The 25,994-nt window shown below is 37.8% G+C and overlaps 1 protein-coding gene across 2 annotated transcripts in view; it reads left to right on the top strand.

The window, feature by feature from the left end:
- Positions 1-25,994, top strand: part of VAV3 (vav guanine nucleotide exchange factor 3) — a 172,739-nt gene that overhangs the window by 27,909 nt on the left and 118,836 nt on the right. For both annotated transcript variants that reach the window (XM_056355518.1, XM_056355517.1), the window contains exon 2: positions 4,348-4,464. In XM_056355518.1, the coding sequence (XP_056211493.1) occupies positions 4,348-4,464 (117 nt within the window). The remainder of the gene's footprint in view (positions 1-4,347; positions 4,465-25,994) is intronic.

The following is a 25,994-nucleotide window of genomic DNA, read 5'->3' as shown; positions in this document are numbered from 1 at the left end:
GCTTTTTCAATGGAACTTAGTGTACTTTGGTTTGCCCACTCTGTTCCAATTTAAGCTCAGACAAATGCAGTACCAATTATATAAACCATACCTGCTTTTTTAGGTGGTAGATTTTTTTTCCCCCAAACTCACTTTTCATTTCAGTCAATGCTGTGTTTGTGCCTCTTACAAAATTAAAGTCAGCGCAGAACGGACCAGAGGGCACTAAAACTCTAATCTGTTCCATAAAAGCACAGCGGTTTATGACAAGAGTTGTACCATTTCAGCAGCTCTGACAATGACATTAAATTGGTTTGTAGTAGTGTAACAGCTTAGTGTAAAGCTGTGAAATATTAGGGTGCTTCAGAAATATTAGGGTGCTTCAGAAGTGGTAATCTATAGACGTTAATATTGAAAATAGGCGTTGGGATTTTGAATCCCAGCGGGTTGTGATTTTTGTCAGTCTCTGTCTGGGTGCTGTGTGTGCTCTCCTCTCATGGTATACCTGGAGATGAGCGAGGTACAAGCCCTATTTTCTACGAGTGTAAACTTTTTTTCAGACTCATGTCTTACACTACCCTACTGCAATATTTTTACTGATATGTGTATTGAAAATTCTGGACTGCTGTCTCCTAATACAGCCATGCAGTTAACAAAAAAAAAAAAAAAAAAAAAAAGGGCAGCATTTACTTTTTCAAGAGTACATTTTAAAGTTATATTATCTTTTAATGAAGAGAAACTGGTTCTTGTACTGAAAGATATTTTCTGTGGAGGAGACTTTTTGAGATCAGACCAAGTGAGAAATGTCTAGCTCTCCTTGCATCTCTAAGAGAACTGGGTACCCAACTGCTCTTTATGCCTTTAATGGTCTCCCTTGTGGTGTGCCAAAGTATAATGTTTTTCTTTGAAAAAGAAACACAATAATTTAGTAGGTTTCCAAATATCCTGAGGACTGTACTTACTAATGAGAGACTGCAGACTGATGGTGCCTTTTTCTTACTGCCAGTGAGGAGGGTTGCCTTTTATAGAACTTCCTAGTTTTAGGTATATGCTCTTTTTTAATTTGGAGGTTTCTTTTACTAATTTGTACTTCTTCATACAATAACTACAGAGATAAAAATCTTTGTTTTCATTGAGGAAAATTGTTTCTTTAGATGATTGCAATATAAAGTTTTGGAAATATTTCTGAAAGTTTTCTGGGTAATATAAACAAATAGCATTTCCAAAATACGAACAGCATATAATGCGGTTCTTTTTTTTAAAGTTTTTCCTCATACATTTTATTGCAAAATGAGTGCGTATAAATATGAACACATTTTTTGTTTTATCCTTGTAGCTACTGTGGTTAGCTTAATAGTTTAGTAATAAGCCTTTTGTTTTCACTTAAGAGAAAATCGATGGATACTGAATCATGAAATGCCCAACCGAACTCTCTACATCTTTGAACGAGCAGGGGGGTCAGACTGTTTGTCAGGAGGCCTGTTCTGCTAAAGGCACTGTTTGGTGCTTACTCACTGATGATGTCCCATCTCAAGTGCAGGTGGATTTGACAAATGCTTAGTCTGTGGTTTCTAGAGCCTACAAGAAATGTAACTTTTGTGTTGTCATATGGTTATTGATTATTAGATTATAATTCTGTCAAGCCTGTTTAACATGTGATGCACGTTAACTGCACTTTACCATAATGAATCAGTGAGTATTTAAAAAAAAAAATAAAAAATGTGGAGGTGAGTGGTTAGATTGTTGTTTGGTCTCTATGTTAGAATATTCCAAAGAATTTATTACTTACCATGTAGGTACTTTAACATTTCCTTTTAAACGTGTGGGCTAAAAGAAACTTAATTTCTTGTAATACACTCTCCCATCTATTTGCATATAATTCACAGTAATGGTAATTTAAACAGAAAAGACTGATGTCACAAAATTCCTTCCAGATTTGAAGTAACTGCTAAATCTTGTTGAAAAAATGCTGACAGCTTTATTTTTTATTGTAGGAGACCTCTGTTAAGAGTAATCAGAGAAATTTTGCAGAATGGGAAGGGCATTTTGTGCATAACTACTGATACATTAAATGGTTCTTTTAGCTATACTAAGTAGTTAAATGCAACTCGCTAGAAGACTCTCAAGCAAATCTAAGCCAGATTTTAGGCTGTGATAGCTCCCTAACTTCTTTCTGTTTTTAGAGGCAAACAACTTAATGCAGCTGTAAGCTTTCTTGGCGCTGGCAGACTTCAGCACTAACTAATCTAAATTCCAAACTTAGGTTTTAAAAAGGCAGCATAATTTTCCAGGGACGAAAAAAAATGTCAGTGGTTGTAAGAATTTCAGTGTAAGAAAGTAAATCTGTATTCAAGTTGATCAGTATTCTACATTGGACAAACCTAGAGGCTTTTGAGGCTTTTAAGAAAAATAATAAAAAACTCGGGAGGAAAAATATATCAGAAAACAGTAATCCTTTTGTATGTGCCATCTTGTTTTTAAAGCTGTGGACTTCCAAACCAGTTCATCTTCTGGTTCTTCCTGGCAGCATCTTGGTGGAAGAAGCACATAGATTTTATGCCTTTTAGTCTTCTAACCATGTAATTTTGACTTGCAAACTATAATGTTTGCAAAATCAGAGAAGCTTGTGGTATTGACTAAGCAAGCTAGGCTCATTTTCAAATTTCACTAGGCACAAAAGCAGTCTGGCATCAATGCCGTCTTGTCCTTGAGCAGCCCAGTACATAGTCCAGCAGTGGCTGCCCCATGTGAGCTGGGAGCACGTGCAGACGGGGCTGTGTGGAGGGGAAGGAAGGGTGGAGGCTACAGCTCCACCTGGTACATCGGTGGCATCTTACAGTTGATGTGGCAGTTGGTCGTAGATGCCTTCCTGGAAGCTTCGGCTTCCGCAGGGTTTGCTTTTGTGATGTTTTGCAATGAGTTTGTTGGCTGTTGTCTTGATGTCCCAAACTATTTACTAGAGTTGTCAGCTCTTGAAGCTTCTTTTGTTGAATTGGTGCTCTCACACATGTAACCTTGTAAATCTGACCTACCAGGTGCTCTGCCTTTTCTGTGTCTAGCTGGTTAGTTCTGTGTCAGATATGAAGTAGGGCTCCCTGCTGCACTGGTGTTTTGTTGTCTCATGCTGAAGGTATAGCAGGGAGATACTTTACCTGAGTGAGCAGTTTGGGTATTTATTACTTTGCACTCAGGAAAGGTATGGCTGTGATACTCAGTATTAATATAAAAACACGCTGCTTTTATAAACAACATTAAGCTGGAACATAGAAATTTTGTCATCTGTCCTAGTGTAAATGATCCTCATTCTTATGAATCCACTACAACATGGAGAACTGTAAGAACTCAGTTTTAATATGGAGTTGCTGTATCAGTGCTTTTAAAATGCATGTTCAGAGCACAGTTCTGGGTCATTTGAAATACTGTTGCTTAAAGATACCGTATTTTCTTTTGAACCATACTGCATAGTGGTTCATAATGCTCCACAACAGCATCTTTATGGAGCTAATGTCCTCGTAAGGTATTAGTACCTTATGGTGCTAATTATTATCAAGAATGGACATTGCACTTTTTAGATATCCCTCTTTAGTTACTGCAGTGCTATGGATAGTTACTATGCAGTGCTATGGATAGATGTCTTTTGTACTAGTAAGGTCTTACAAAAAAGTAGTCTACAGGAGAATGCATTAAAAGCCTTATAAGGACAGCATTGTGGCAGAAGCTCTATTCTTTTCCAGGCTCAGATGATCATTGATGCATGTGGGTAACTTCAAGGGAAATAGACTGATTGAGTACAGAAATCAAGGTGGTTTGAAGATCTTAAGTCTCCACTAGATGAATTGTAAATGACTTCTCAATTGCAATTTTCGTCTGCTCCTGTGTTCCTGATGGAGAATATGTATTCATAATGTCTTTAGTGTGTTAGAACAGTGCACATGTGTTCATTAAACATTAAACCTAGACTTTGATTTTAACAGCTGAAGACAATGTATGCATGAAGAATAACTTTCTCATTGTTAATATAATTTTATTAAGGTAACTTTGTTTTGCTCTATCATGTCTGTAGAGAACTGAAAAGTAAGTCTGTATGTAGACTGTATCTAGTAGGGTATTGTCATTTCTCTTGTTTGCATAAAAAGAGAGAAAATAGTCTGTTCACAAAGTGTCTGCTCAGAATATGGTTAATCCTTTTGAGTCTGAAGGGAACTTTTACGGCTGTATTAGAACCCATGGAAGATCACAGCATAGTGGAAGTGTTTACTTACAAAAAACTGTATTGGTGAACTTTGTAATGTATTTGTGACCAAAGTGAACACACAACTTGCTAATTGACACACCTGATGCTTAGTATTTTTGTTTTCTTTCCTCTAGTTTCTTTGCTTGAAGAATATAAGGACATTTCTTTCGGCATGTTGTGAAATATTTGGGATGAAGAAAAGTGAACTTTTTGAAGCATTTGATTTGTTTGATGTGAGAGATTTTGGAAAGGTAAGGATCCTTTTATTTGTATCCTGAGTAACACCTGTGTTCTGCTGCCTGAGTATAGAGGACTTTTATGGTAGATGTGCTGTAGAAGTTGTGACTGACGGATGAGCATTCATTAGTGAAAAAACAGTGGGAAAGAATTAAGAAAGCAGAAGAATTAGATGTACACTGGAAGGGTTAATAAAGGGCAGAGAAAAATCCTGGTAGGAGAGTTCTGAAAGTGTGAGAAGCATACATAAATTAAAAAAAAAAAAAAAAAAAAAAAAGGATTGAAAGTTACTGAATTAAAGGTAAATGAAATGTGTGAAGATGACAAACTGTGTGAGTGCTGTCTGGTGAAATCACTTTTGACATAAATAGTCTGGAATTGGAAACCCTGGGCCTATACATGGTAACATGACACAGAGCATGTTTCTTTAGTCTAGAGTACTTGAAATTCACCCATGTATCTGCCCTTGTAAATTTTTGTCAATTATTTTTTAAATCTGTTGTTTTTTCTAACCTCCTGTAAAGCTCAGGGAAGCTAGGGTGGGTTAGTGTGACTATTCTGATTTACACAGCCTGAAGTATATTCTGTAAGTCTATGATTAGTTATTCTATATGTAAAAGCTTTTTCCAGTCTATTGTTCACAACCTCCTACATATCTGTTTGATCTGTCATTGCCAGCATATGTTCAGTTCAACTTCAGTTTCTGCTTTTGAGTCATAGGGTACCATTACCCTGATTTCACAGGAAAAGGTCTAAAAATTACCTGAAGTAGCACCAAAACCAGTTATTTATGCAAATGTAGTATATTTCAAGCATTATTCCTTTTTTTAAAAGACATCATAATTTTAATACCTAACTTTATCCACTTCTCTTTTTGTAAGTAGACACAGAGGTAATGTAAGAGTGTGCAAGGGAAACAGGGCTGCAACACGACTGAGAATTTGAAATGGTTCAGTGATTACTGTTGACCAAAATATCTAATTATTATTCTGAATCTTTTGTCTTGTTTAAAGTGCTTTGAGTATAACTTAGATAAACCTGGTAATTCCACTTACCCTTTAATTATGCTGAACATCTTATGTCCTCATAAATCATATTTAAGGCAAAGCTTTTGTGAAATATGTTTTTCTTTTACAAGTTTAGTCTGTTTTTTATTAAAAATGAAATTTCTTTTTGATTGTGCAAGTAGAAGAGGAATTAAAATTGTTGGTGTTTTTTTTTAATATGTTAGCAATGTCTTATTTAATAAACGGGGTATGCTTGCTTCAAATCTTTAATACCTATGCCTAACACACAGAATTTTTTTAATATTGTATGTTTGGCTTAATTGCTGAGGTTTTCATATTTTGTGTCACATAAACATAGCCAGCCTGTTTTTTTAATACAGTCCAGTTTTGAAGAAGTATTTTGCAGTGCAAATTGTTATTGCTGCATCATTGAGTACCCAGTAAACAAGTTCTAAATTAAGGCTGAATGTAACCCAACAAGTATGTTTCTGGCACTCTTTACATTCCGTTAAAATTACAGTTATTTTAGAATATGAATTTATATAAGTAGAATAATCGGTTAACACCCCCCACCTCCCCATCCATCATATTTAGTATTTCTCTTCCCAAAGTAAAATTGGATGCAGATACATGGATCTTTTTTACTATGTTTGTTACCACAGTATAGCACGAATAGACTAATTATTCCTGGTACTGGCATTTGGTATTTCAGTTTTAGTGATGGCAATACTGCTTACAATCACTGGTTTCTCTAGTCTTGGCATCTTTATGCCCTTTGTCACCTTTCTTGGAAAGTTACCAGGTAAAAATGCAGTGACAAATTTGAAAGACACTGGTGTGTGGGATTCTTTAATAAGGGGAACTATGTGCGTGCTAACAGCTGCTTGTGCAGAGGTGGAGATGCTAAATTGAACAAGCCCGTGCAATCCTGGCAATAGCTGTGTCGAGCACGCTTTTTTTTAGGTGCGTAGTGGCTCTGCTGTTCAGCTGTTTCCATTGCGTGCTTCTGTGGAAGCTTGCCACGCACAAGTGGAGGTTGCAATATGCTGTATTTAGATAGTATATTTTGATCTGTATATTTTACTAACCTCTGCAAGTGAGTGTGTGTGATCGGCTTCCTAAAGCAGTTGGTGAACTCGAGGCCATTAAGAAAGCAGAGGGGAAAATTACAACTGTATTAAAATGTATAGCTAACCTTATGCTGAGTTATTTCTGTTGTTTTAAGTGTATTGTTTGTATGGTTAACAGAGTATCTGTTAAGTACATGGGATTTCAATTACATATCTGATAACCTACTTATTACTTTGGAAATTCTGATTGCTTGTAGCAGTGTGAGAATTAAAAAAGCTTGTATTTTTCCAGTTGTTCTTTGCTTCTCAGCTTTTCTCTTCATTATTTTTTTCCTATGAATAAGAACTCCAATACAGTCCTAAATCTCCAGCCTTCTTGAACTGAACTTGTATATATGCAAATGGCCAAAACCAGTGCCACAGATTTTTCCTGCCACTACAACCAAGTCATTCTGCCATTTCTAAAAGAAGTCTTTGAACTGCTCTCCTTAAATGCATACAAAATATGAATGATATTAAGATGAGTATAGATGCAAACAAAAAGGATAATGTGGTTTAGAAATGCTCTGTTTTCCAAACTGTTGACCAAATAGGTGATCGAATTAGTGTGTGCAATATCTCAGCCTCTAACACATTTGAATGTACTGGAAGATGTCTTGTGATGTCAGAAGTTGGCAAGTACTTGTTACTGGTGAGGTGTAAATAAACTGTAGCCAAGGTGACTCCATAAGCCTTATATGTCCAGTACTTTTAAATGCTTCAGTTGAATTTATACAGAAATGGTTATTGAATTTTTTGTCTCACAGTGGAATGTTCTGCTTAATATGACAGATTTCAATGACTATTTAAGCATGCTAGTGGAGGGAACAGCAGAAACATGTCAACTGTAAATGAAGAATGTGCCTTCAAGGAAGTAAGATTGAAGGGAAAAATCAGATGAGAGACCTGGTGATGGAAATGGCAATTTTTTTGAAATATTCTGATATTTTTGAACTCCTTAAAGAAAATGACAGCAAAACCCTGTACATGGTACAAGTTGCAGCTGTACACTGCCTATATAGTCACAAGACTTTTAACAGCTTTGTGAAATACTGATTACAAAATGTTTAAAGTAATGGTGAAACTTGCATTTAATAGCTGGGGGTAAATGAGCTGTTTTCAGATGCTTTGACATAGTTCAAGTCAAGTTTTCATACGTTTTGTGCTCCAGTTTGCAGAGACTCTTTGATCTCTCAGTGATTAGAGAAAAAGAGGGGTGTATGTGGCATGGATGGGAATCAGAGGTGAGGCTGAATAGCGACATGTAAATAAAGAACAGGGAAGCAAGTAACCCTGTGAGTATGTTTTTAATGTGTACGTTGTATATGAATATTAATATCAGCTTTTACAGGATTTTCTTCTGTTTCAGATATAATGGCACAGATTTTCTTATTTTTACACTGACTGTGCTTGAAAGAAGAGGGACTACATTATATAGAGATAGGAAGGTTTTTAAATCATGCTTTCTAAAATGACTTAAAACTTGATTTTCCTTGAGTTCTGCAGTATTCAACCATCCCCACTCATTCACCTTTCTATCAGTAAATTTTATTGTTGCTGCATTGGGTTCCTGACGGAGCATGAAATGCCCTCCCACGCACATGGGGTGCCAGACAGTGTTTTCATTATGAATTCCATGCTGGAGAGTCATTTTTCATTACCGCAGGGTTGTCAGGTTCTTCCTTTCTACCTGTGTGCCAGAATCAACAAATAATGTTGATACTTGTTCTTTCAGCTCTGTAAGCCCTGCACACTCTTCAAACAGCAGTCTTTGCTGTTTGGTACTCTGCAAAAAATTGTTGCTGTCCCTATTCTCTGAAAGAAGTTTACAACTAATGTGTTGCAGAAATGTATGGAAATCTGAGGTCTAATTTCGGTGCCCGTTGATATCAGTAGATGCTCCCTGGCCTCAGAGAGTTGTGTTTGGGGTGCTGTGGGGGAAAATGGTGTCCAGATATTGTCAGGAAAAGAGCTTTGTGTACTCTGCTTTTAAATATTCTAAGCAATGTATAACTGAGCACGGAGTGTTTTTTATAACATAACTAATCTAATATGAACATAGCCATAGACCCCCGAGTAGGGATCCTGTAACAGATGTCTAGAAGTAACATACAATATTCAATCATGATTTTAAAAAAACAAACAAGGGGATCAAATATCAACTGCTACCAATCAAACAAGTATCTAATTGTTTAAAAGCATATAAAGTCTAGTGTAGCTAACTCTCCAGTGACACTTAGAAGGCTAGTTTGTGTAAAAGCAAGCAACTGCTGTGAAAATATTGAGTACATACACTAAGGTCATGTAGTTTGTGATCATTTTGGTCTTTCTCTTAGTGCAAAGGAAATCTGGGCTATGATGCAGCAGAAAGTCACGCTGAAGTTGAGGATCGTGGTGTGTTAGTATTCCCTCAGGTTTAACAGATTCCAGGAAGATTGCGCAGATGTGCATGAGATACACCAAAATCAACACAACAAAGAACAACAGTTATTATAAAGACTTATATACTTTTCCAGGAAGAGGGAGGAGGAAAAATGTTTAGGCAATTTTCAGTAAAACTGAAGCAGTTGAATTAACCTCAGTTGTTTCATGTTTTATTTGGTGGATTTAATGTGCGTGAGGTAATAGACCAAAATATGAGCACTTTCACTAATACATTCATGTTAAAACTGCAGAACATTGGGGGATCATGCCAAGACATTAAAAATGGAGAAAGAGAAATGAAATGGTAAAAACAAGACTGTCATTAGAAACAGAGCTCTGTATCTTCATTCTGTGAGCTTTTCTAGTGGTAGGAATTAAAAAAAAACCCCAAAACCTAGCCATTTGCTCAAGAAACTAGCTGTACAATTGCTTTTAGAAGTAGCATATTAATGTTTGCCAGTGTTCCAGTGAGATGGACTGCTTTGGGATGAATGATGCTTGAACTCCTTCAAGGCATACCTGTGAATGTGGGAGAATGAAGAAACAGAAGATATGGACAGGTTTCAGCTTCCTTCTCCATGGAAATGCTTTGGACAAAATGAGAACGAAAACACTAGCCTGTTGCAAAATTGTTGAAATGCTGGGCATATATGAAAGACCTTATTTGTTAGATATTATTTGTGTTTGTATAGAGTTACATAAAGATCAAACACTCAGTAACTTCCCTGAAAGCCTCCCCTTATTGCAGATAAATACACTAAATTTATCTACCGTTTGCAACGCTTTCCAAAGTGACACTATGGCAACCTATTTCTATAAATTTTCAAGGACTTTTCAGAAAGGTGTTTGCTGAGCTATACCATTACTCACCTCACTTGTTCACCTACCTCATCACTTTGCCCAAAACTATGATTTACACTCTTTGTAGTTGGAAGGCATTTTTTGTTATGTTGTTGCAGTAATCATCATCAAGGAGTCTGTACAAATTGCTAGGCATATAGCTTCAAAAAATCTAAAACCATTAGCATGAACTTACAGCTCCTACAAGAGCTTGTGTATTTAAGCCTGAATATTTCAGGATTATGGTCTTGAATGTTCTTGTGACAGAATACTAGTGGACTGTCGCCATGCTGCTCTTTTCTAATGAAACTTTGTGAATTTCTTAAAGATGTCATAACTTTTCAAGTTATGTTTGCTTCCTGTAGGTGAAAATGGTAATAATCCTTGGTTTTGACCATGTCACAAAGTGTTGAATGTACCACAAGTATTTGATCACTAATGAAAAATTCTCAATCAGGGTGTGCTTTGGATGTTTTGGAAGTATCGGAAGACTTTTAGTCCTTAAATAATGTAGGCTGTGTTGGGTTTTTCAGCAAAGGTGAAGATTTGGAAAGTCAAGGTTAATAAAAAACTGCTAATATGAGAGAATCAAACTGAGTTTCTGAGCACATTTCTCTATTGCTAAGATGATTGTGTCCAATTGTTAGGTGTATCAGATTCGTGTATCCTGGAGGCACTGAACTTCATAGCGTTGAATTCCGGTAGTATGTATTTATCTTTGAGGTGGAAGAAGTTTTGGAGGAAGAGGACAGTTGGAGCTTGAGTAGGTTTAACAGGGCTTAAGACTTATGTCTTCTCACATGTCTGTCTATAGAAATATTTTTAAACCTTGTTTTTAAATAAGGAATTAATTCCCTGCAATACTTGCAATACAAGCATTTCAGTAACCAAAAGGTGATTGTGAAACTGATGACTAAACTGAGAACTCCCTGAATTTACAAATGTTGGTCAACGTAACATAAACATAAGCTATAAATAAAACCAGAAGGCAATAAATGAGTGACTTGCAGATGAAGTCCATATGAACTTTGAATAGTTTTGTGTGTATATTTTTTTTCTGTGATAGTGAAATTGTTCACCTTTAAGAAGGGCAGGAAACATGGGGTTTTGTTTGTGTTGTTCCCCTTTTTTGCAAAGCCTGGAGGCTTCCAAAGAGGAAGAGCATGACAGTTTTCCTTTAGTACAGTGAATAGATGGAAGAGGGAGGGAAAGAGAGAAGTTAAAAGTACCATTTGTGTAAGCTACTCCATGCTCTCTTATGCTTGCACTCAAGTTAATTTCTAAGACAATCCCTCTCCTGCTTTGACCTAGATTCCCCTGCTTGCTGCCTGGGTTCTATGCTTGTTCTTCTGTCTGTCTGCTCTGGGATTTAGAAATTCAAATGACATAGGCATATAATTACAATGACTTTAGAAGCAAATAGTATATGGCTATTGCAGTTGCCTGGGCCTGTTGGTCATTTGATATTTCCAGTTAGCACATGAAATGGGCTTGACATCAGCCTAAAAAGCTTGTTGCAAATTGTGTTTGAATTTCACATCTCGTTAAGGTGCGAGATTGGTTTTTTTCCATGGAATTTATAAAGGCATGGTTCTTGATTTTTGGACCAATGCACTTCTTTTTTTGTCATCAGTGGCGCAAATTAAGTATTCAAGTCAGAGATTGAAGTAGGACACAGTTGTAGAACTAGAGGATTTACTGTTTTTACTGACTTAATGATCCTCTGCCTCTTTTGAGTTGGGGGACCTTTGCCTTCTGTTCCTGTTCCTCATGTCTGCTTGTAGGTATTAGATTCTGCATAAAAAAATATGCCACTGCCATGTGACAAAGGACATTTCCGTTTTTTTTTTGTTTGTTCATGTGTCCCCCCATCCCCCGCCCCCCCCCCCCCCCCCCTTTGTTTTTATTCCTGTTAATTCCATTTTATATTTTGGGACTGAGAGTGACTGATGAAGGAAAGAAAGAGAACTTGGTGTTGCTGCATGGTCTCAGCTCTGGGGAAGATCATCCATTGCACACCAGCCTCTTATTTCCCTAGCCAGGAACTGGGTAAGCTCAGTGTAGTCGTTTGTCCTGGTTTCCTAACTAATTTCCCACCATCTGGGTAGGGAAGACTTGTTCCGGTCCATAGAGCTATAAGCTTTAAGGCTTATAGCAAAGTTACATTAACATCTGTGGCAACAATTAATGTTTTACCGTTAACTTTTATTACTACCCAAAGTACCTCGTTGTTTTTCTGATTTAATTAATATTACTTCATGGTAGTGTCACACTGGACTTTGCTTTGAGCTCAGGGCTTGTTTTATGAGAGTGTATGTTTTTAAGGTGCTCCTCATTTCAGACCCAAATTTGTGTTCCTCCTTTATGTACTAATTTTCTGTAATGGTATGCTCTGGCACGGGAAAAGACTGACTTGTGCAAGTCATGTTCAGGCTTTGCTTTGTCTCTGTTTGGCATTTATATTAATATTTCTAGGGAGAGAATTAATGAGTGGTTTGGACTACAGTTTCTGTCTGCTTGTAACAGTCATATTCAAATCTAATGTTTCATTAAACCATGTGGACTCAAGTATAGTCTTTTTACAGCGATGGGCGGGTTGTTTTGAACACTTGGCTACTCTTGTACCTGAAGGAATAAGCCACTATTATTATTGGATGACGGTAAAAGAAGAAGTGACAGAGCAGCTTTGGTTATCGTATTTAAATATAAGCAGGTCACAGACAGCCTGTGTACTTGTCAGCTGTATGGGAAATAATAAATATCTCCAGATTTGTAGGTAATAGGGGACAGCAGGCTGTACAAGGTGCTTTAGTGCTGACGCATGTCAGAATCATAGAATGGTTTGTGTTGGAAGGGACCTTTTAAAGGTCATCTAGTCCAATCCCCCTGCAATGAGCAGGGCCACCTTCCACTAGATCACATTGCTCAGAGCCCGTCCAACCTGACCTTGAATGTTTCCAGGGACGGGGCATCTCCCACCTCTCCAGGCAACCTGTTCCACTGTTTCCCCACCCTCATTGTAAAATTATTTTTCCTTACATCGAGTCTAAATCTATCCTCTTTTAGTTTAAAACTGTTATTCCTTGTCATATTGCAACAGGCCCTCCTTAAAAGTTTGTCCCCATCTTTCTTATAGGCCCCCTTTAAGTACTGAAAGGCTGCAGTGAGGTCTGCCAAGAGCCTTCTCTTCGTCAGGCTGAAACCCCAGCTCTCTCAGCCTGTCCTTACAGGAGAAGGTGCCATCTCGCCTCATGATTTTTGTGACCCTCCTCTGGACTGCTCCAACAGGTCCATGTCTTTCCTGTGCAGGGGGCTCCAGACCTCAGTAGTCCAGGTGGGGTCTCACCAGAGCAGAGCAGAGAGGCGGAATCACCTCCCTTGACCTGCTGGACATGCTTCTTTTGATGCATCCAGGATATGGTTGGCCGCCTGGGCTACAGGTGCACATTGCTCACTCATTCCCAGCTTTTCATCCACCAGTACCCCCAAGTCTTTCTCTGCAGGGTGGCTCTCAATTCCTTCATCCCCCAGCTGGTACTGATACTGGGGGTTGCCCCAAGCCAGGTGAGGGACCTTGAATCTGGCATTGTTAAACCTCCTGAGGTTCATGTGGGATACTTCTTGAGCTTGTCCAGGTCCCTCTGGAAGGCATCCTGTCCTTCAGGAGTCTCAAATCAATTAGCATGTGGAAAGTGATCTAGTATTCTTGTTGAAAAATGAGTGTCACCACATGCCTTTGGATTGAGGAACGTATATTCGTTATTTGCTGTTTGATGCTCTGTTTACTGTAAAAGTATTAATTCAACTTTTTAATATATGGCTTATCATTTCTTATGTTTATTGGGCATTTATGCTTCTTCCTGGTTTTACTTGTTTCTACCTCTTTTTCTTCTCTGTGTTTTCTAGTTTTGGATCTGAATCAACCCATTTGACATATTTCAGTTCTACTTGTCTTATTGAGGTCTTAGTAAAGTCTGTAGAAGAGAATCTGAGAAGGTTTTTGATTAAAAAAAATTAGTTTGTCTTGAAATAAGCCATATGAGGTCATATTCAAGATACAGTTGGATGCTTATTCAAAAACAATAAACTGGGCACCCCGTTTAAAATGGGGCATTATTTTGTGTGGGGTCTACATAAGGAAGCATTCACTTTCTTACTGGTGTATCCCTGAAGAGTTTTGATTACAACAAACATAGCTTAATTACTATGATACTGGTAAACTCTTCTGCCTAATGTTTGGTGTCGTTCCCCTGTGTCTGGCCTTTTGTCTGAGCAAGAGACTGACGCCAGCAACACTATGAATTACCTAGAACACATTTTTGCAGTATTACCTACTTTTCTTAGTGTTTCCTGCAGCTTGCTTGAATCTTAGCTGACTGCATCTTGGTAAAAATCAAAGATTAGGAGGCAAAGAAGCAGAAACAAACAAAAAGGATATTAAGAAGTGAGCAATGTGAAATAGTTACCAGTCACTGTGCTGCTTGCCAAATTTTGCATGCATTAATGATGACCACAGCAATTCAATTAACTTGATACATTATCTATACATTGCTTTAAAATAATAAATTTGGTGACTTTCTTTGCTCCATTCCAATATAAAAAAGTTAGATAAAGTGTAATACTAAGTTAGGTTTTCTTCCTCCTTATTTTTCCCTTGTAATGAATTGAAATAGCTAAACTTCTTTTCCTGGAAGGTGTCTCCTAGACTTTTTGTATGAATATAATGAGTTTAAAATATTATTGAAGGGTGTCTGTGCTAAACCTCCACCAGAGAGATTTGGGCCACTCTTGAACTGCACCGGAGACACACAAATTGCAAGCTAGGGAGATGGTGGCTTAAACCATCTCTTAGACAGTGTTGGGATTTCTTGTGAAAGGTTAGTCAAGCACGTGTAAGGATTCTCCAACACTAGGTGCCAATGACATCGTGGGCCAAACCTGGGAGATGTTAGTATGCTGGTGGAAAGCTGGTCTGTGATTTTTCTGCTTAATCTGTAGAGTCCCCCTCTTCATGCAGACAAGGGGGAGAACCTGCCAGCTGTTTACAGTTGGTAGCTCTCCTGTGTAAAGCAGAAGTGTACTTGGGTGAAAAGTGCCAAATAATAACATATTTTTAAAGACAGTCATTGCTGCTTGTAAGTATTTAAAATTCAGGGTTTGTTTACGCTGAAGAATGCTCTGGTAGTTAGATTGGTTGTAATTTCATTCACTGCTTTTTTTTTTGTCTAATTTCAATAGAAAGTGAAACCTGCTGTGAATGATTTGCAGCAGGAAACGACATTTGAGTATTTCATAAGAAGGAAATAGACGTGTGTTAATGAGGAATGTTTACAAAATGCATTAGAGGCCTTTTACTTAACATATTGGTGACAGGGCTAGAGAGGTGCTTGCTAACAAAGGATCCTGTTCTGCTGTTTTTCATTCTGACACAGTAGTTGTGTTATGAATAAATATCAGATGCACAGCTACTGCATGCCTTTGAAAAGCATGGATACCTGAATAGTTTGGTAATGGAAAAATAAGTCAGAAGAGTGTATTCCAACATATATAACTATAAATCTGAAAAGCTTATATCGTCTGTAGGTGATTGAGATCATAAAGACTGTCTTTGCTGGGAAAATTAACATATCCTTCTGTGGCAACACTAAGCTCTTTAGGGAGATGGCTTTTTCTTTTGGTCAAAACACATTACAGCAGAAATGCTGGCTCTTAGGTTTTGGATCTCAAATTTTTTAACTGTAAGGCATGAGATGAGGTTTATTTGTTCTGTTAAACATTGTTTGCATTTTCATGGCTTTCTTAATGAGATTTCGAAGGTGAAACGTTGGTGGTTGAAAACTGAGGATTTAATTTCCAAAATAACCATTCAATAATTAAACCATTCAGTGTAAAATTTTATAATGAATTTATTAGCTGATAAACTTAAGAATTGTAAATAATGACAGTTGCTAAGTAGAAAGTAATATTACAGAAGAAAAGTATTGTCAAAACCATTGACAAAAGTGAAATTACTTTACAAACTTCAGCTACTGCTAACCTCTACAAGTAAAACAGTTCTTAGATTTGACCCAGTTACAGTTTAAAACTGTAGTATGCCAGCATATGCACAGACCTGCCCGTAAAGGGCTTTTGATATGAAGTATCAACATAGGTGCACTGCACAATGCAATGTGATGCTGAAGGGGCCGACAAAAGTATGTTATTTGAATTTTTGGAAGGTGCTATGCTGTGCATATTTTGGATGCAAATTTTAACCTTAATAAAATTACATTTGCAAATTAGATTTGTGTATAGGTCTGAATATATCTTCAGCTGAAAATCATTTTGTTCTGTGAGCATGTAAAGGACACTTGGCAGAATTGCTTAAGAAACCAAGTGGAGGCTGAGTTCTCACAAATATATTTCATTCCCCAAAAATCAACTTTAAGATGCTAAAAGGTTTAAAGTGTTTCTAGAGTAGAACTGATTTGAGCAAAAATATATCAGTGACATTGTGTGAGCACATGATGTGTGTTTCCTGCAGTGGCTCTTTGATACTAGTTGAGTAATTCAATGCACTATATAATCCAGCTTTTACCAAAACATGTAAGTGACTTGAGGGAGGATTTACTGCCTCTGTGCCCTTGCAGGAGAGTAGAGAAAAAAACTGAACGTAGGTCACTGGTGTGATGGGGAGTTTTCCACAATTTTGCATTCAGCCTTCACTGGGGTAAACTGTGTCCAAAACTTACAGTGCAGTTTGAAGTGTCCAGCAGAGACGCTGTTGATATCACAGTGACTCAGTAGTACATTATGTAGCTTTTTCCTCCTCCAGTGCTAGGTAAAAGGAGAATAATCTTCCTGAGTGGTATGAGGCACAGCAGTATCTGTATGCCCTCTGACTGATGCACCTGAATATACCTTAGGAGTTGCTTCTGGGCTTGGGGAGATGACTAGGAGGTGAGATCACCCAGTACCTCACAGGAGATTTGCAAAGTAAATGTGGCATTAGGAGAGGAAACAATGCCAAGCTTGTGGCAGCCACTGTCCCTAAGGTTGGCTCTACTTGTTGTCTAAATATTGTCACTATCAAAGTCCTGATAAGAGATTGCAGTTTGCATGTGGTGTAATGATGCCATGCAATGTATTCTTGTCTTCAAAAGCTGAAAAGCTGTCCCTTCAAAAGCAGTGGAACAAGGAGTGTAACCAAATGTCTTAATTTACGTTTTTTTTTTTACCCTGCAAGTTTTCTTTTTAACATTTTCCTCACTTGGATAGGTAATGAATATGAAATTTCATAGTTATTTGAAATTAATAGTGATCCAGGAAAAGTTTTTTTTGAGATAACTTATGTTTTTCTTGAGATAACTTCCTTTTGCTTTTAAGATATTTACCTGACTGTTGCGCTTTCTTACGATTTTGTCTTATCTCTTGGTCACCACCAGTTTATTTGAAAAGTACAACGTATATCCATCTTTTGAGATTTAAGCACTTGTGTATATGGCAGTCTCTCTTACAACTTATTCTGGTATACTAAATATTGTTGAGTAACATAGTTCTAGGCTTATTTTGAGACTGACTTTTAATGTGTTTTGATTTGGGGAGGGGGAGGACCTCCCTTAGAGTTTTTCAGCTAACTAAAAAGAAAGGTTAAGCAGCCTTAGTACCCTACGTAGTGAATGGACACAGACAGTCTGTGTGATCTGTGGGAAATAATCTGGGTATGGAAACAAGCGTCATAATGAAGCTTGAAGTATTAGCTTAGTGAAGTTAATGAAAATTCTTAAACCACCTGATTAGAAATGTCATCATACCATTTTCAAAGTGGTAAGGTCTACATTTTTGTATATGCTAACTTGGAGGCTGGATTTAGACTGGATAGAAGATGGTTTTTCTCAGTTGCATATTTTGTGGCAAAAAATGTTTGTTTAAAGCATGATTGTACCTTAAGTAGAAAACAAACAGATTTTCCGTGGCCAAATCAGTACAAGGTTGCTTTAAATTAGGATAAATATTTTTATTTATATTAATGTTATTAACACAGGTTAGCATGTGGTTTGTAATTGAAAAAGTGGATTCTGGACCAGGTACCTGATTTTAAATAAATAAAAATCCCAATATTGTCTCCCTTTCTACAGTGAAATTAAACAAAATTAAATATGAATACATTTCCCCCCTGAATGTAGGAAAAGCGAAGTAATTTTCCTGTATCCAGAAAGCATTAGATAATATCACCCAAAACATTGTGAAAGAGCTCAAATACTAGGGACTTAAGCATAGCATGCACTTTCTGAACTTTTACAGAGTAATTCACATTTATGTTTTGGGGCTTTTTTTGATGGAGATTTGCCACCCAATCGTGGGTGGCATAAATTTGAAATCTGTAGGAGCCAGAACCAGACTGATTTTAAATCTTGCCTTTGCATGTATTATGAATTAGATTAACCACTGGTTCAGCAGCACTAAGCATACTGATGCTGGACATGGAGTTAAATGGGAGTGCATGAGAACATTTCTATTCAAATTGTGGAGCTTTTGGATATTTCCTTACATCTGTTGCCTTTGTGGAAGTGAGTAGTCCACCTGTACCTTGAATAGGCCCCTAAACATTAGGAAAAGGTGCTACTTATAAACATAATGTTACAAAGCAATAACTATACCAAGTTGCAGTGCATGCCTCCCCCATGGTACAAATTCCAAAGTATGGGACATGTATGGGGTAAAATGTTTTCATGCTTTGCAGTTATAGCTTCACTGGGATTTCTTAAAATTAGTTGGTTTTCAAGTAATGTAGACAATATTTTATCAGTGCATTTTAAAGTGAGAAGGAGGAGAGATGAAGCATGAGATACAGGAAGGTGGTGAAGTGGGAAAGCAGAAACAGCAGGCTCCCACTGCTTGCCGCAGGCTCTGGGCTGCAGGGCTGCCAGTTTCCTTCCTCTGTGCTTGGCTTTTGGTACTGGCCTGTGTTCTCCCTTTCTCTAGCCTTACACCTGAAGAACACGAGCTGTGTGACCATTTATACTTAATTATGCTCTCATCACATAATGTTTAAGCTCATTTTCCCTGGTTAGTTACTGTTTGCTCTTCATCGCTCCCTTGTCTCCTTCACCGCCTTCATCCTTTGCCTCTCATTGCTTTGCTTTGCAGTCCAGTTTCTGCAGTTTCACTTTGTCTCTTGTTCTTTTACCAGAAGACCACTGCTGTTATTCCTGTGCTTATTTAAATAAATCTTCAAATTTTTCTACCTACTAGATAAGTACTTACTACTTGCAAGAGCAGAGCTATAGTCCTATTGGAAATCCTGCAATTCATCTTCCTTTCCTCTTACACGTTTGTTACAATTGAGAGTGTCTACCTTCATTTTGTCACATAAAGAAATTTTCAAGTGTGGTTTCATTTGCTTCCTCTTGCATCAGATTCAGAGCATGTTTTTATATGGTGAACAGCACAGTGAGACCAGCCTTTGGTGTTGTCTGACACCAGTAAACCTCTGGAAAGGAAAAAGAATTCTTAGTACTGATGTACAGATAAACTTTATTTCCTCTAAACTGACCCCCCCCACCCCCCCCCCTCACCCCCCCAGAAACTTGGCACCAATGAATTGTTCAGTAAAATGATTTAAATAATTTAAAACTTGCAAGGCATAAAATATGTTTTCAGTATTTTGGAATAACTCAAACAGATGTTTTAGGTCTGAGCTGTATATTTTCCTTTAGAACCATGTTTCCTTCTCTTAATTTTTAAAAAAGTTGACATTAAAAAACCCCTCAGTTTGGTATGCAGTAGATAAGTGTTTAGGAGAGATCATTCATGTACTGGTGTCTATAACATTGACCAATGCATGCATTTATGAACTGCTGTGTCTCAAGAGGTCACAAATGTGGACTTATACAAGATTTACTTTTCTTAGAGTTCATTTATCGAATTTCAAGATGCAGTATCTGCTCCTTATATAAAACTGAATTGCGGAACATGGAATCTGAGAGGAGGGTTTAGCTTTCTATTTCTAATCAGATCAGTACTCACAAATGTGTTTGTGAAAACTACTACTGGTGTATGAATACAGAAAACAAGGTTTGTGTCATAGGAGATAAGGCAATAAAAAGTACCAGAGTGATGGCACTTTTTACAAGCCAGAACAGATAATGAACACCAGAAACCAATCAAGATCTTTCTAGAGAAAATGCTACACAGAAATTGCAAGAGGGTCTTCTGCCAATGTGCAACCCTGGGCTGAACAGAAAACGTGGTGCAAGGCAGGGAAGCGTTGTGTGCTCTACGGGATGTTTATGCTTTTATGGTGGATTTCTACTTGTGTGTGTGTGTTTGCAGGAGCAGACTCCATGTAGTGCTGGCAGTCTGAGGCATAGAAAGGAAAAAAAAAAAGGCATAGAAAGGCAGGGGGCAGGGAATTCTGAGACATTGTTAATGTTGTACCAGTTTTTGTGAGAGTAAAACTTTGGTGTGAATTCAGGCTGCAAGGCCATTGCAGCGACTTGAGTGAGTTACCTTCTCCCTTTGCATGGAGAAGGCCACAGCTTGGCTGTTCAGGCCCTCAAGTTACGATGGAAAGAAGACCCTGGCTTTCTTCACACTGCTGGTGTGAGTGCGTTCTGCTGCAGCAGCTTCTGCCAGCTAGGGCTGCCGTTCCCTGTGCCAGTCTTACAGCTGTTTTGTCCACTACCAGGGATCTGGGCAGTGTTGGCAGGCAAGAGGCCTATTACGTGTGTTTCTTTCAGGGCTAGTATGGTTTCAAATCTCTGCCTAGATTGGGGGGGTTTAAGATAAGTGCTTAAGATAATGATATTTGCTCCTTTGTGTAGAAGCTAATCTGGATGCTGATGCATTGATTTGTTTAATCTGGGCACCTGTGTATAGTAGGCAAGGTTTGATGCTAAAAGACAGGTCTTCAGCTCCTACCACTGAAGTAGATGTAGTATGTGGAGGGAAGCCAACTGGGAGTGTAGTTGGGATGTTCCTGGTTATGGCTAAGAGAAAAAAGGTGTCCTATTTAGGAGAGTGAATAAGAGTGAGCATAAGCTTTTTTCTCCTTAGACACGTTTTTCTGGGAGGCATGAAATATGCTTTATTGCAGTACTTTGCTGAGAAATAAAATCCAAAATGTTAAGTTATTTTCCAAGTGGTTTCCCAGAAATGGGAAGTGAAGATAAATCCAAGTGCTGGTTTAAAGGCAGTTATTTTCACAAGCATTTAATGTAAGCTCACGTAGAAGTTGAACTGCTTTCTATGTTGTGTCATGAGATTATATTAAAAACCTTTTCAGTCCCCTAATATAACGAAAAATATACTCATTAATAGTAGCTAGTAGATGAAGCTACTCAACTAAACTTACTGATACTATACCTTGCTCTGCTATTTGTGTGCATGCTGAAAACAATTTGCTCAGACAGTGAAATTGGTTATTCACATAGGTATAGTATCAAAGTAACTTGTGTTTCCTCACATGTTTGCAAGTGCAGAGCTCTGGGTATGTAGGGGAATTCAGCCATAAATTTGTTTTATAATGTTAGGTAAAATGTTAAAAGCAAGGTCAACATTCTCAAAAAAGTGTTAAGACTTGGCACCTTTGTATCAAAGCTGCTCAGGCAGTAGAAGAGAGTCCATCTGACAGAGGGCCTCAGACCCGATGGTTTTAAATTGATCCATGTTAGTTCACTTGGCAGACTAAATTCTTAAGGGAAAAATCCTCTTGTTGTGAAGCTTCACATAGCCAGCGGAGCCTTGAGCTAGCAAGGCAGTGGTGAATCCTGTCAGAAGCCGTTTTTCCTTGCCTGCTCTGTTGGATGTTAATAAGTCACAGGAGGCTTCTGAAGATGGAGGTCATGTGGTGCATGTTCCAAGTGTCACAGCCAGTGGGAAACCCACAGTAACATCAGTAATCAAAAATCCACTGAAAAATTAAACATGCAGTAGCCTGGCCTTTTTGTTACATATGTAACACTAAATTTTGACCGAGAACTAGACCTTCGCCTTAATATAAATAGGTACGATTTGTTGTAACGAAGGTCTGAAAAGCTTTTCTCCGTAGTCTGCAGTACAAGTGATACCAAAAAATACTGTATAAGAGTGGTTTTAAAGGTTTGTGTTTTTCTTGAACAGCAGTAATTAAAACTTTTAAAAACTTGAACTTCAGAACAAATGCTGTACCTTACACTGAGCTGATCCACATACCTCACAAAATCTGTTGTGTGCTGTGCATGCTGTCGGTACCACAGCTACAGTAATGAACTAACAACACTAATACAGCTATCACAGAGGATTCTTACGTCGATGTTTTTTGTTCCTTTTTTGTGGGAAACATGCAGCACCTTTCTTGGAGACAAATTACCATTGAGGGAACTGAGACTTTATTCACATTTCATATTTTGTTTGCTTTTCAGGTTTGGTTTCAGATTTCTTATCTTGCTTCCTAGTTTGAGATGACATCTTTGTCATCTCAAACCCCTTCAGAAGCTGACATTACTTTCCTAGAATGAGATTTCTCCTTTTCTTCCACTGCCTCACCCTCCCTCCTTCAACTTCTTTTCTTACATCTTTCTCCTGTTGACACCTCTCATCTTTCCCAAAACTTCTCTCGCTCCAAACTCTGTGACTTTGCAGCTGTCTGAAGATTGTTTCACACACCTGCCTCAGTTAAGCATGGCTTTATTTTACTGTTTTTGGTGCTGTCTCATCCCTGAAGCTACTATTTTTGGTATCATCAAGGGGATTTCTGTGCTGTTGGATATATCTGCAAGCAGTAAAGTTAGTGCTTGCCAAGTAAAAAGAGACGTATTGAGGGGCACAATTTTAAGAACCATTATAGTTAGTGTAGGATAAAACTACAAGCACTAATGCTTAAGAGCTTCTTTGAAATTTTGGCAGTGAGACGGTCTCCATCATTTAGTTTAGTATTCATCAACTTGCATACTTTTTAACTGATCTCTGTTTTGGATTTGAAGTTTGATATAAGAAATGGAGATGGTAGAGGTGTAACTTAAGTTAGATTGCTGCTGTCCCAACCAGTGCTTGTATGTGAAGCTTGTGAATTTTGTTGCCAATCTGAGGAGAGGTTTAGGTATTTAAAATTCTATGCCACGCGCCCCCCCCCCCCCCCCCCCCAACAGCTGACCCATGAAAATGTAACTCTCTACCACAAACATTGCCTTGCAATGAGACCATAATACAATATGAAAGATAAACCTTATGTGATACCAATATTGTATGTTAGATAAAATTGTATACAAGGTTGGTTGATTGCAATTAATTTTTGCCCAGTTTTATCTTCCCAAAATGACTTTGTGCGTTGACTGCAAAAGATGTGAGAGCCCATTATTGATAAAGCATGGCCTCTTCTGGTAGGTTATTCTTGTCTAGGACAAAGAATAGTTTTCAGCATTACTCACGATGTGTTATCTAGGTGCATCTGCTTGTCTGCAGTTGATCTTGTGTTCCTTTCCTGTAAGGCTTCTGCTGAGATTGACTGTAGCGGGACTAAAGAAGACTCTGGATATTGTGTTTGGTTTGGACATACCATCTGAAATTGGACATACAGACTGAAATTTCCCTGCTCAATTCATGTGAAGAGTTTCATTGAACTCTTACGTGCTACTAGTGTTTCTGTCATGAATAATTAGGACTGGTCGGCCTTAGATGAAGTTTTATAACCTGTTACCTATGTGGGATGTGTTCAGTCCTGTGCCCTTTCACAAATGTTTTTAAGCACAATTCCACACAATATATTTGGAAATGCCTATAAACCCTATAGAATAAAAGAGAGGGATAATTCTATGCACTCATAAGAGGCAATATTAATGCCAGGAGTTACTGCCTCTCCTTTGCTCTGCTCTCTTTTGTCATACCAGGGTACCTGTTGGTGTGGTGGCTGAGCTAGAAGTAAGCAGAGGAGCTAATCTACCCTTTAGAATAACATTTAAAAAAATCAGTGCCTCCTTCTCTCTCTGTATATCAGTTCTCTGATGTAATTTATGACACGACCACACTAACAGTTGGGGTAGCACAGGTAAGACAGTAGCAAACTGAAGTGCAGGGCAGAAACAAATGGATGAAGAGCACAAGGCAGAGGACAGAAATTTGTGAAGTCAATAGTGCTGGTGAAATCCCAAGAGACACCTTAAATGTTAAATATAACTAAATGGCTAGTGATAGGTATCTGTGGCTTGCTCTTTTTTATCACAGTATCTACATCTAAAACACATAATGTGATCCCTATCGTGTAGTTGAAGAACTCAGAATCTTCTTTTAAAATCTCCAGACAAGTGGAAACAAGTTGCTGTCTGAAGGACGTCTTATATGAGTCACATAATATTGTTAGATATATTCTAAAGAAATTCGATTCCTCTCTGTGATTTAGGTTTGGTGTTGTAGCTCTTAACATTATTATCAGATGTGTTGGCTGCCATGCATCTTCAGATACCGATACAACAGAAGAATAAAGCAGTCTTCAAAAGAGTAATTAAAGCTTTTTTAAAATTTTTATTTCTTGTAAGAGAAATAGAGTGCCTGAACCCCCACAGTTGTATTAGAGCATCCATGAATACCATGAACCCCCTCACCGACCACCACTGCCCCCACAATGACAAGAGGAGGTGTAAAGCAAATCCTGCTTTCCTTAACTAGAGATGACATCATGTCCTAGAGCACAGAGTGCTTAAGGTGTACCTCTGTTTTATACTTGGTGGGGGGAAGGACTCGGGGTGGGCCAGACTGGGGGTGTAAATTTGTTAAGAGATCTCGTTCTAACTCTGTTTTTTAGTAATATGGGCATAACACCTAATACAATGTTGTGCCTGGTACAGAGGTAAGGAGTTTTTGATTTTCTGCAATTATTCTCATGTTCAAATATTTTTGTTTTGCTTGTATTCAAATACTTGTACGTTGTTTTACAATATTTATGTGGCTAGCTTGGGAAGAAACATTGACCTAAATAGATGTGCATTTTAGATAAAAATGAAAATTCAAAAAATAATTAATTTAAAATGAGCTACCTTTAAGTGTCTTGCTTGTCTGTCTTGTCTTCTAAATGATCTTTTAGATGCTAGCTCTTTGAGGTCTGGCTGGCTTAATTTTGTCATAGGCAGCATAAGGACAGCATCAGTGTCAGTGCAAAGGAGGGTATGATGTCAGTTAGACACCGATTAGCACAGGACTTGTGTTTTGTAGGTTATCAACTGCTAACTACAAATATACTACAAACATTTAAAAACAGAGAGTGATCCTGCTTTCCTTTGGTTGTGCAGTTCTGCAGTGGTGTTTTGGAAGTGCAGTACTCTTTCTGGCGGGAAGATATATACATAGATAATACAACGTGCAAGCTGCTGCATGTTCAAGGGAACAAAGTAAGAGAATAATTAAGTAGTAGCAAATAAAATTAGCAAGTTAGTTTCTCTTATTCATTTTTTAATTTTAAGTATAAGAATCCAGCTCAAGGAGAATTAGGTATAAACATAAGGAGGATGTAAATTTCACTTTGTATTTTCTTTTCACTACAGTAAATGTAGCTGTTTGGTGATTTATTTATTTTTTTTTTAATTTAAATGAACATATGATTAGGGAAAAACCAAATCATTGGTCTTATCAGGTTTCTATAATATAATTTGATGGTATTGCCATTCCCATTGCAGAATATCTTCTCAAGTATGATGTTTTTATCCTGTATCAAAGATAACTTTTAAAATAAGAGTGGAAGACAGTGAAAGTGAGTTATGCCATCCTGTGTCTTTTTTTTTGTAGTGTTGAAGGTAAGTGCAATTCTTTTCCCATGGACTGAACCATTCCCTTGTCTCTGGATCTCTAGAGGATGAGGCTTGAAAGATAGCTTTGGGCTTTTGTAAACCACGGTGAGCGAGTTGAGGGGTAATCAAAGAGAACAGCTCACTTCCCTCTGCACAGCCCACTGTAGCAGCGGAAAAATTTTATTCTCACAGAGAGTAAGGAAACATACAGTATGTGCTTACCCTTATAAATATTCTTATCTTCAGTGATTGTGTACTGGAGTAAATTCAGTTCATGGTTCAAGTGTGACTTGGTACCATTCAGCAAAGCCATGGTCTAGTTGAATTTATATAGTCAATGGTTAAAGTAAATTCAGAAAAGGGAGAAGTGTGGCAGTGACTGGTTCACTCAAGACAGGAAGAGAAAGACCTTCCTCTGCTTTTAGCA

This window comes from Falco biarmicus, chromosome 11 (assembly GCF_023638135.1).
Source record: "Falco biarmicus isolate bFalBia1 chromosome 11, bFalBia1.pri, whole genome shotgun sequence".
Taxonomy (NCBI): Eukaryota; Metazoa; Chordata; class Aves; order Falconiformes; family Falconidae; genus Falco; species Falco biarmicus.
Note: the sequence above shows the minus strand (reverse complement) of the source record. Positions and strands in the feature narration are given on the sequence as shown.